General features: G+C 40.7%; 1 protein-coding gene across 3 annotated transcripts in view; it reads left to right on the plus strand.

The window, feature by feature from the left end:
- Positions 1–12,695, plus strand: part of LOC114435704 (low-density lipoprotein receptor-related protein 1-like) — a 75,074-nt gene that overhangs the window by 13,895 nt on the left and 48,484 nt on the right. For all 3 annotated transcript variants that reach the window (XM_028405610.1, XM_028405611.1, XM_028405612.1), the window contains exons 3-4: positions 8,920–9,057; positions 12,076–12,195. In XM_028405610.1, coding sequence (XP_028261411.1) covers positions 8,920–9,057; positions 12,076–12,195 — 258 coding nt within the window. The remainder of the gene's footprint in view (positions 1–8,919; positions 9,058–12,075; positions 12,196–12,695) is intronic.

The raw sequence follows: 12,695 nt of genomic DNA on the forward strand, positions 1-12,695 counted from the left end.
AGCCATGTTAGCTATCCAATGACTATTCAGTTCCTTGTCCACACATCTCAGAATATTTCCTGTTCCTTTGCATTACCCACTAAGTCATAATGGCTGGTGTAGGGCCAATATTGAGAAGTGAAGCTGGTAATAATCAGCCCTGTGGTTAATTTGTATTACTGCAAGTCATTGCAGTTCACAGCATCAATGGAAAATTTAGAAGAGTCAACCAGAAAGACTTGTGTAGCATGTCCTTTAATTGTTTTGTTAAATGTGCTCTTTGTAAATGGGCTTTTGCAGATGCTTCTGGTTGAAAGATGCATGAGGTGGTTTATTTATTCACTCATGTGGATGAGGCTTCACAGTGGCCTTTGTTGGGGTTTTGGCTATTGCTAGTGAAGTCAGCCACTGTCCAGTGCAGCTGCTTTGCCCTGCTGTGTAACCCCCACAATGCTGTTCTTTGTACCCCAGGATGCTGGGTCAGATGGGCATAGAGGGATACTGAAAGAGTGAAACAAAAACAAAATGGTGGTCTGGGCATATGACCTTTATATGGAACTTTGATCTGCATCTCTAATCAATGAACAATTGAACACCATGTAACAAAGATGAATGTGAAGTGTGTTCGTCTGGCCCATAGCCTGCAGGTAGGGTGTAGACTTGTGCCCTGGAAACACAGGAAGTGTGTAACACTCTGATGTCCCCTACTCCTGGCCTGTAATAAAGGCTGTTTTAGTGACAGTTCTCTGCGAGGTTGCAATTAGGTTTTAAAGAGATGAAACACTTTTGCAAGAGCTACTTCCAAAATGGGGAATCATAAACTTTACTGTGTCTCACTGACTGCTATCAAAAGAAATAAAAGACTTGAAGACAAATTATATCTGATGAGTTTTGATCTCATCTCCCAGAAGTTGGATTAAAAGCAGTTACATCACGCAATTATACGGCACATAATGGGGCCCATTGTTTGGTGTATTTTTGATCAGTGGTGTCATTTAGCAGACAGTTGACCCAGCGCCAGTGGAGCTACTGTTCAGATTTGGAAGAGGAAGTGATTTGTTTGATCCTGCTCTACTGTCTTTTAAAAGGAGCCACCACCCAACCCAGATTGCAATCAACATAAATAACCCGTTCTGAACATGAAAGAGCCAGCTGCCTTGCAGCACCTAGTTGCTATAAGAACCTGCTGCAGGTGTGACTGCATGTCTACACGATCTGTGTATGCAATCTGCTTTTTGCGCATATTTTTCCCTTAGATATAAATTATAAATCAACATTCCGCTGTGATGTCTACAGTCTGAAGTAACGTTCACATTTTTTGTATTCGTCAGAAATATGGTACTAGAGGTCTTACAATTATTTGTAGATGATTATGCACTAAAATATACACACCTCTATAAATGTCCTTTGCATTTAATCATTTATTTCCAATCTTTGTCTGTGATGTGTATACAGTTACTCAGCAGTGATTAATATAGCATAGCGGAAAAGGTCGGCAACCAGAGAGAGAAAAGTGAGAGAAACTGGAGTTCAATGAAGCCACTTGACTGAGACAGATCTTCACATCTTCATGTCCCACTTTGCATAGGCATATTAAACAGCCATTCAGTGCGTCCATATGAATCACACAAACAGACATTTAAAATGTGACTGGGGTATCATGTAAAGTGCGTTGTGTGTGTGTGGTTTTGTTTCATTTAGGAGGGAGATGGCTCAGGATATTAGGCTTCTGCTAAAGCGGGCCTTGTTGTATCTGATACTTCTAAATTTCCTTCCAGATGGCAGGGGTCAGAAATAATGGTTGAGTGGGTGTGTGTTGTCCTGTGATATTGCATGTGCGATGCATGTGATGGCCTCTCTGTTTTGGTCTTTCAGATTAGGAATTTTTGTGCACAGTCTGGGTTATGTGTAGGAGTTTATTGTGGCTTTTGATGGTGAACATATTGAAGAAACAGGTGGAGCAGCAGTAAAATGGGCTTCGAAAAGCTTGTATACAGTAATAAAAGTAGGTGGGGGGCAACATGAAGTCCTTTAAGTTTTTTTTTGTTTACAGTTGTTGGTTTTTAGGTTGGAAGGAAGTAACTAGCTATGTGGATTTTTGCTGATATTTTTTTCTTTTACATAGAAGAAAAAGTTTTCATAAATTATCGGAGAGGACAACTCAAGTGAAATAACCAAAAAACAGTTTTGGATCACTTGGACTAGGTAAACATGCTTTATGAAAATAATGCTGCTGGGATATTAGTTACATTTATGTATTTTTTTTGGTTGAATCTGTATTTGTCATTTATTTGGTGGAACAGATCTGCCTTACAACAGCACTAGTTTTCGACAGTACAACAGTCTTCTTGTCTATGAAGGAACTCATTTATGACTCTGGGTAGATGTTTGAACTCTTTGTCCTGCTGCAGAAACATCAGACAGATGTGGATACTGATCTGATAATAATAATTCTGACCAATGCATTCCCTAACATCTCCATTGCCTTTCACTGATGCTTATAGACAGTCATACCTGTCGTGCTGTTCAGATATTTGGTGATTCAGTGACACTGACTTATGTTCCAGCCAAATGTGTGAGACTTTCCTGTTTTTCTGCACAGATGTTCTTATGTTTGCATGCTTAACAGAGTCATGTGGCTTTGTTTTCCCCATTGGAGGAATGTATATTCTGAATATATGTACTATATTTAAGGGTGTGGTGAGCAGGATGGGATCCACCAGCTACCAGCTGGCCATTTTTAGGAGTTGAGGCTGGGGCAGCAAAGAGGGCAAAGCTGTCCCCCTGAAGCAGGATGAGAGAGCCCAGCCTGTGTTCAGCCAAGAAAAGCGTGTCAGGGGTTTAAATTTTAAAAAGACCATTATGTAATCTCAGCATGGCTCTCCTCGCAAGGGGGTGGGGTCAGCCTAGAGGCACCCTTAGGGGAGAGCAGGAATGGGCCTGGGACAGATGAAAGAGGCACAGTTGGGTTTTGTTGCATAAGCAGAATGCACCAGGGGAACATGAACAATAATAATAATATGATAATTTGGGTAATTGAAGCCCCCAGCTTGCATCTCGAAGGTAGAGACGCACAGATGCTGTACACCTGGCTTTGCCTTGTGGCTCTTCTGACTCGCCGTACAATAAACCACCTGCATCTGATTAGCAGCAGTAATAAATGACTACATCCTGCATGCGGGATTGCATTATTGAACACACAGCTTGTCTTCTTCAGTGGTTGTTTAACTTGGGTCTCCTCTGGCTTCTTGGCTCTTACGAAGACGATTACTCTCATCCTCCTCTCCAACCCCCGTCGGGCCTTTCCTTTCATTTGCATAGCTGTTTCCCTATGCAATAATTAGTCGTCTGTCCTTTGAATTCATTTTCGAATGCTCTATGCAACAAATGAAAATGACTGTCTGGAGAGGGGCTTGCTGCCTAATTTATGATGATTAAAGTTTGTCTCCTGCTTTCTGAAGCCAAAACAGACTGAAATTCCTTTCAGATATTTAGTCGTGGGGCAGCTGTGTGTGTCTCCTTCTTTCCCTCTCCTGTCTTTATGTGAAAAAAACCTGAAAAAAGCTAATAGTTTAAGCTAATCCTCAGTCCATTGTGAGGAAATAAGAGGTAAATGAATCAAATAATGAGTCTGTTCAATCTAAGAAATAGAGTTGGAATGTAAGAACTTTATTCAGTAAGCAATAGCTCTGCTTCTTTCAAGAGAAAGAGCTTTGTGTGTGTGTGTGAGAGAGAGAGAGAGGTGTTATTAAACTTTTCTTAACTTTCCTTTTAAAGCTTAAGGAAGCAGATGTGTGTGTGTGTGTAGTGCTGGTGTCTATGTTAGTTTCCTTTGTGTGTGCATTGGTTTACTTTTCATCTTTCATAACCAATACCCGAGTCAATTTAAATCTCTTTATTTGGCAGGGGTTCTGGGGATCTGACAGCGTTCTCTTGTATGAATCTTGCAATTTAGATTGCTGATAGAGCTGTTTGCTTAGTGGTTGCTCTGCCCTGAGGAGCAGTGCTGGTGGTGTGTTTGGAGAAGGCTCAGTTTGTTGTGCTTTTGAGCACTAGATTTAGCCTTCCTGCTTTGCTTGTCACCCTGCCAGCCACCCCAGAAGCCCCCCAAGATGGAATGAAAATGTGGCGTTGATATCTTGGAAGGAAAGAATCAAGCAGAGCCAAAGACCAGAGATCCAACCATGGAGTGCAGTCTACCCCCAGAGTTCAAGCCACAGATTGTTAGAATAAACAACATTTATAGTGCAAATTTGTGGCTGATGTGGTTGCCTGGACAAAAAAAATTCAGGTATCTGAAAATAGTCCCCCCTGTAGTTTTTGTGAGGCGCCCACAGGTGCAGTTTGAGTGGCAGGTTAATGTGTTGTTTTTCACCTGTGGAGTGAAGTGTTTATAGGATAGCTGTCAGAAATAAACAGCGGTGAAGTGCAGGCATTGTTCCCTGCAGCACACTGCTGCTCTCTGTTGCTGTGCCTGCTCTTTTGCTGCCCATGATCTTTTTGACAAGGCTGCACTGAGTAGCAACATCAGAATAACACGAACCTTTGCCTGAGCGAAGCTGTGGTTGTTGTCCTGTTTTTGATGCCGAGTGTCCAAGTTGTTTTGCTCTTTTGCTTCTTTGGCAGGGCAGATGAGTGAGGAGGGTGGGGGTCAAGGGGTGCCATTGGGCTGCTGGGTCAGGTTTTTGGGTGCTTCATTCAAGAATGTGTCAAGGGGGCCAAGAGCATCAGAGAAAGGGCCAGCTTGTCTGTGAGGACACAGTCTGATAAACGTATTAGAAGGTCTGGTGCAACACCATTTGTTATTGGGTCAGTATATCAAATATATATATATATATATATATATATATATATATATATATATATATATATATATATATATATATATATATATATATATATATATGATATTATAGCATGGAGTGTGTGTGTATGTGTGGCAGAGGCTCTGCTCTCTTGCGTTGGCCTCATTCTGCTTCACATAAAGTCCCTTTCATGTTGTGCTGTGGCTCTGGCTGCATCTTGTTTGCTTGTGTGTTTGCTTTTGGTTGAATAAGCATTGTGTTGACTAGCAATATGAGGGAAGCATAAACTAGTGAATGGAAAATCCCCACATAGCCTAACAAGCTTTGGGCCCTGGGACAGCCTGATCTACACCCAGATATTGACTCCTTCTCAGTCAGCAGGGCCTCTTTCTGCTACTGGAGAAGAAAAAAATCTCAAGAGTTAGAAAAAAATTGGAGAGATGTGTCTTAACATATTAATTCCAAAACAGCACATAATTAGAAAGTGCCTGCGCCTGTGCCACATGGCCCTGACTATAACCCCAGCTCTCTTGCCATGTGGCCCTGCCACAGTTCAGATCAGTCTTTGCACGTGATGCTGCTTACAACACCGTGGCTCAGCCTGCTTTGTAGGGGGCCACAGCCGATTTGTGTGATCCAAACAATGGCCTTAGTTCTTATGTCCCCTATCTCACCACCACCACCACCACAACGGCCCCCTTTGCCCTCACTCCATCCAAGCAGAAACCTGCATGTGATCTAACTTGGTCTGTAGCAGCTTAAAGATGTTATTTGTACAGGGTGTCTTAAATCTTGCCTGCTGCAATCTTGTTTGGATCGATGCTTAAAGAGGAGGGACTTTATTTGGCTCTAATGCAGAAAGGTATCAAGTGTCCATCATACTGCTTTTATAAATTAAAATCTAAAATAGGTAATAACTTCCACCTCCTAAGTGAGTCTGGAGTTTGTACATTCAAATTTTTGTGCAGTGAGACAGAGCTGCTATATGGAACAAGTAAAACCTGTCCTGGTATCTGCTGACGTCTCTGTGACGTGCAGAGCAGAGAAATGAAACCTCTGGTCCTCCTCTGGAAAAGACTAGTCAGATCTCCAGCCCTAGTTTTCACCCACTGGCACCATCACAAGGATATAGCTTGTATGGGTCAGGGATAGAGGCACCAAGATAATTTTCCTTTTCCTCGAGTGGCATAATTAAGCGTCAGAATAGTTGAAGCTATCCCGGTGGATCTTTTGTGAACTACATGCTGTGTAGAGAAATAGAGCAAATAGAAACTCCTTTAAAGAAAGGAATTAAAGCTTGGGCTTGCTAACCTGGCTCACTCACAGTGGAAGAATGAATAAAAAATCCTATTTAATTCAAATTAGCAATGCCTTTCCATGGTAGCTCCTGTGCCAGCTGCCAGCTAGCACAAAAATGAAGCTTTGTGGGGTTCTGTCCACTTCCTGTGGATAAGGTGTTCCTCATGTTCTCCTTTTTGCTTTTTGTAACTTTTTATTGACTTTCTCCATTAAAGGTTAATTTTCCACAAATCAGACTGCCTGTCTCATACTACCTGTAAACGGGTCAACAGATGTTGGAACAAAAATCACAGGAGGAGATAAAGAAGGAAAAGAGAGTAATGAAGAGGAAGAAAGACAGCCAGCAGTTTGACTTTCCACAGACGCAAGAGAAAGATGAGCCATGCAGGCAGACCATCAGTTTCAAAGTTCATCATGCATTAATAAGCAAAGCAAAAAATGAATTCTTGTTGTCTAGTTTTCAGGTTGTTGCAATGTAGAAACACTTATTCCCTATTAATATACCCATAACAATTATCTATTCAGCTAGATAATGAATAGAACACAAACAGAAACAGTAGTTTTAGTTATTAAGCCGTTTAGTTGCAAATTGCTGCTTGCAAAGTGATGGATTCATCTTAGATGGGTATTTGTGAAGTAGTTTTGTCCTCATTTAAATTACACTGATTGGTGAACTAATAATACCTTTTGAAGCACGTGGTCTGGGTAAGACCATGTGGAATAATTGTAATTAATTTGTTATTCAAACAAGTCGTATTTCCATTCAGTTAATGACTTTCACAAGATTCTGCTTCTCTGTTCCAAAAAGTAAAAGTTTGTTGTTCAGGCTTGCTGTTTCTGCACTACCACTCTTTATGCAAAATAAATTCCCTCTTGGTTCAAGCTTCATGGTTAGTTCACTGATGTGAATGGATAGCCTCTATTTTTTGGAAAGGAAATTAATACATTTTTCTCAAACAGTAAGCTATTTCTACAACCAAAATAATCCACCACATTTCAAATGCAACACACTATGTTTGTATGTTTGGAACATATAGATAAGCCACATATGAGCCTCTAAGGGTCAGATTATATAATTTAGTAATTGTAAACAAAATAAATAAATTACGCTAAGTAAAAAAAAAAAAGAAAAGAAATACTGCTTCAATATTTGTTGACAGCAGTTTGGAGATACCAAACAAAGTGTTGGACATGAGGCTGTGCTGAGTCATTGGTCTGTGGGTAAAAGTCTGGTCAGAGTCACAAGGCAGGAAAATTCATCCAAGAAAAAGAGTTCAGTAATAAGGTCGTTAAGGAGAAAAGCCCTCTGTGCACAGCAAAGCATTTGAACAGTATTTTTATATCTGTATCCAGTTAAAGCTGCATAAATTTGATGTCTTAGTAGAGAAGAACCTTTGGCCAAACTCATATTCACAATCGATATTTTCTTTGCACATACTATCATACCAAACCTGCATGCCCCTTCACTGGCAAGCTTGCTGTTAGTGCTTTGCTTTTAGACTGGACTTGTGTGTACATTCTATATACAGCGAAGGTAGTCATTTACTTAGTCCAAGCAGAGATAATGGTGTGTTTGTACTTCCTGCTAGTTTTCTCCAGTGGCCCTCTGTTGCTGCCACAATGGTTCTTTGGATGTCTGCCTCATGGTTCTGCCTGTTGAGCTGGCAGATGAATGTAAACATACCATGAGGATGAAAAGGCGAAGGTAAAGGCATTAGGAGAGCAGAGGCAAATAGGCCTGCCTGTTTTTCTTGGGCAATGCCTATAATGTTTCTGATACACAGAAGAGACACAGAAAATACTATTCCTGTTTGAACAAGGTTACAACATGCAACTAAATTACTGCATAGCAAATGAACACTATGATAAAATGCTGAGTCACGCAGATTTTAATGGTAATGGCTGCTTTGGTGGAGGTCACTCTTTGTCTGAATACACTCTACTGACAGTGTGGATGGTAGAGGTGTGCAGTACTTTTGCTTTCTGTTGTGTGTTTCCAGCTGTTAGTGATTACACAGGAAACGTTTAATGATTGTGTGCACCTTTGTTTGCTGTGTGGACCAATAGATTATGAGGAAAAATAATTTCGGCTTCACACCCACTGCAGGTGTACTCTGTCTTGTATCTGGTATGATGGTTTGTGATGAAATCCTCGATAGTGCTGCTGTCTACAGCTATTAAGGAATGGATAGTTTGATGTGCGCTCACTGTGGGAGATGGCAGAGAAACATTTCTGTGTTGCTCTTAGTTTGACAAATATGTTGTCAGCCACACATATTGCCCCAGTCTGTCAGAAAGCCTGCCATACGCTGGCAGAATGATATGTTTTGTAAAGATAGATTTTTCAAACATTTTGCTGGCTTTGCTGAACAGCTTTCAGTCAAGACAAAATGGACGAATGTCACAAAAGCAGGAGGCATATGAGAAAGGTGAAATATTCTTTGAAAACCGTGGACAAATAGAGCTGCACTGCTTTCACAGCTCCAGACAAAGCTGCCTGCTGCAGGGTGTGTGGCACAGCTGGAAGTGTGTTCACCGATAAGAGGATGTAGTACAATTCTGTATCCACTTTGGTGTCTGTGCTTTCTGTGAGTGCTTCTTATTGGAAACCCAAGCAAGAAAAAAAATATTTCAGTGTCTTGCTGAATCCTTTTTTAAAATGCTCGCTTTATTGTTTTACTTTTATTAGAGTCCATATAAATATAACATTTCATCGTATATTATGTACGTTCCATTGTTGTAAATGCAGTATCTCTGGAATACCTTGAGGCACAAATGTCTGATTGTCTTTATTTTTTAGTCAACCATTACAACCATCATGTGTGTCTTCTCTCAGGTCCACACAGCACTGTGTCACGATGCCCTCCTAATGAGTACCAGTGTGGAGGAACAGAGCTGTGCATCCACATGAGCAAACTGTGCAATGGAGCCCCGGACTGTACTGATGGCTGGGACGAAGGACCACACTGCAGAGGTATCACTCCACTCACACATCGGGGCCGATGCATTAATGTAATACATCAGTATGAATGTACAGGTTAATAATGCAGGTCTTGAGCTAATGCATCCCGTCTAAGTGAAGAAAATGTTTTTTTTAATCGTACAGTTCTCACTCCTAAAAATCATCTGAGTGTAAAGCGTTAAAGTTGCATAAAAAAATTCCCAAAACCGATGTTAAAATATTCCTGCACTGCAGGACAAAGTGGGTTATTTGGATGATGGATGGATGGATGTTAAAATATTGCACTGTGCTGCCTTCCATGAGAACTGTCTTTTCAGCAGTTATGTCTGCCGTATTGTTTCCCCAATTAAAATTACTGTACGTAAACTATGACGTCATTCTGTAAATTTAGGGAAGCAGTCCCGAAACTAGGAAGTATTTTATGATGATTCTAAGGAATGTAATATTCTTTAAAAGATTGTGCTGATCAAGCTTACCACAGTGGGAGAAAATAGAACTTAAATGTGCAAACATCGACATCATAACACTAAAAGATACAACCTGGGATTATTCTCTACTAAAAGTCATAAGATTAGCAAAGGAATGGTCAAAAAATGATTTGTGTCCTTACACAGCTGTAAATGCCTTATTAATGGTAGATGTATATTTTACTTGTTACATACTAAATTCTACCCTCTTGCCTCCAGTAGATTCAATTATTTACCCCAAGGTTCTGGGATTTTACTTATGAAATTTATAGGCATTTCTCACACTTTTGATCACCACCACGGTTTATCTCTTACAAGTCAGCCCATCTCTTTTATTTCTTTTTAATCTTCCCACTACACCTTTCAGTTAAAAAATGAGCGGGGGATGAAATATTTAGTGAAGAAACACGAAAAGAGCCACCGAAAAGAGCATCAAATTTTCATGCACTTTCAGCCCAGCTGGATTGCTGAACAGTGCATGCCTGTGTGTGTGTGTAAGCGAGAGAGATGAGTTCTCTTGCTTATAGGCCATGTGATTGATGAGTGGTTTGCATCCTGCACCAAAATGGAGCATTTTATTTCCTTCAAATAAATACATTGTGGTGTGTGTCACGTTAGGCTGTTTACATTGCTGCCCTTGTTGGTTTTCTAAACTCATCTCCGTTGTTCGGTGCTCAGACTTGTTTTGGAAAATTCTGGGCATGTCTGTAATTTGAACTGTTGCCCCAGCAAGCCTCTGGAGTGCAGCAGGGTAACTTGTGTGTCCATTAAACTGTATATGGGTTGGCAGCAGGGGCAGTGGTTCTATAGATTAACTCATCTGATGTTTGGACTCGCAAAGTCCTTGTAAGAGTCTGGGGTAACAGCTAAAAATGCAGAAATCTGCTGATTTGTGTGGTTCAGTTCTTTCTTGCTCAGCACATAAAGCCTTTTGGAAACAGTTCAAGTTAAACTTTATTATTGATTTGGGAAATTCATTTGATCAGTAATGTAAAAGTACAGTACAGCACTAGAACTGTGAGGTTTTATTTGCAGTGTGGCACCTTGGAGAAGAGATTCTTGATGCAGCTTCTCTCTCCCCAGAGGTGTTGTGTTAGTGTGAAGTGTCTGCCAGTGTTTCTGGGCAAAGTGAATCACTTGTGACTGATAGATCTCCTCCTGGTTTGACATGACTGTGTGTGTTTGACTATGACTCACTGTCTTGATTTATATCTCACAGGATGTGCCGTGCACTGTTGAAAATTCCTTTATGCACTCAGAGGGCTGGGGTTAGCAGGAAGGTATTGATTTTGAGTGCAGGGCAGAAGTACTTGTTGTTTTCTGGTGTCTCTGAATCGTGACATTCACACCACAAAAAGGAGTCTGGTTCGTTTTTTGCATGTTTCAAATTACAAAATTATTTTGCTGTCACATCCAGAGAGAAATGAGGGGCCCTTTTTAGTTAGCATATCATAGACTAGCTGGAATAATGCAGAGTTGGTTCAGTGTACAAGTGCTTTATGGAAGGCTTATGGGGGACTTGCCACTATAAATGTCCATTGTGAGGCCCTTTCTTGAGCATTTGCTAGCTTGACTGTCCTGACCAGGGCTCTCAAAGTTTGATTTGAAGTTGTGATCGTGGCGGTTCTCTTCCACCTCCAGCTCGTCTACAACTTGCATTCAGAGCATAGGTTACGTCTGCTGCGTGTTCATGGAACGCATGCTTGCAGCTGAAACTCAGACCTCACCCGGCAACAATACTATTTTCTGACTGGCCGATAGGTCTCTAATTCCAGACAGCTGTATGTGTGCACAGTAGACTGCCTTTGACTCGTTTATAGGATAGTCTATAGGCATTTCTGTGCAACATAGGTAATAATTTCTCCGTGTGAGAAATGCCATGTGTGGCGTGTGAACTTGTTGAAATGCGTGTGTCTCATGCTCAGTTCGTGAGACTTGAGAGCCCTGCTCGTGACTATGCACCTCTGCCTGAGGCTAACTCTGTTTACTCACATTGTGTGGCTCTATTGTTCACATGGGGTCTGCTTGTTGTTGTTTTGTTTCTGAACTCTCATCAATGATTCATCTGGTTTGAATAGATGGTTTTTGTTGTTGTTGTTGTTTTCATGGCCCCATAGAGACATGTAACATTTAAAGACACTGTAGATCACATCTCAGTCAGTTTCAGTGGCTAGTTGACGAGGAACTGAGGTGACTCTAAATGTTTTATAGTTATTGTGTATATTTATTCCTTGTAGTCAGGAGAAGTTAAGTGTATCTTGCAGTTTGGCACCCTGCTGAGTTTGTAATAAAAAGTGCACAATAGCATTCTCAGCAGCACTGGTGCTGAATATCTACAGGCGTGCTGTAAGCGCTGTGTCTTCCACTAGATAGTATTCTGTAAACTATAATCTGAGGGTTCATAGGTAATGGATTATTATACCATTATTACTACAAAATCCACTTTCTGTAAGAAAAACTGATGTGCTTTTCTCAACACAACAACAAACAATAAAAAGCCCTCCCGTTGTTCCTTGTATTCATCTATTATCCTTTCTCCTTCTCGTCCTTTGTTTCCCTTTAGAGTTGATTTCCAACTGCTCACTCATGGGATGTCAGGAAAACTGTGCGACCACTCCAGTAGGACCTGCTTGTTACTGCAAGAGTGGTTATGAGATCAGCTCGGATGGAAAGACATGCAAAGGTGAGTTCCACCTACTTTTCCTCAGTAATACCTTTGCAAGTCTATCCTGATCAAGTCACACCAGAAAAAGAAACCATGATTATCTTAATAGTATGTTGAATTATATTTATATCATTTTCCGGCATGAAGTGAGTGTTGACAGAATGGATGTAAGGAGGAAAATAGGAGCAGAGAGTATTTCCAGCAGAAGGCTGTTTTGAAAAGTTCAAATCTCAGCAGCCGTTAAGTAGTGACTGGCTGTGACAACACGTATAATCCCACTGAGACAGTGAATATTTGTTCAACAAGCTAATAAAATAGTACACCTTTCATCATTTAAGCAGTCTGTGTGACAAAAGCAAGCTGAGCACATTTTCACTCAAGCATTATTTTGTCAGTTTAAGTAAAGTGAAAGTGAAAAATAATCTGCATTTTATATACCATCTGTGGGAAGCTCTCATTTTATCCTGGCTTTGTTTATCCTGATATTTTGTGTACTGAGTAATAAGACCATCTGTGTG

Source organism: Parambassis ranga, chromosome 5 (assembly GCF_900634625.1).
Source record: "Parambassis ranga chromosome 5, fParRan2.1, whole genome shotgun sequence".
Taxonomy (NCBI): Eukaryota; Metazoa; Chordata; class Actinopteri; family Ambassidae; genus Parambassis; species Parambassis ranga.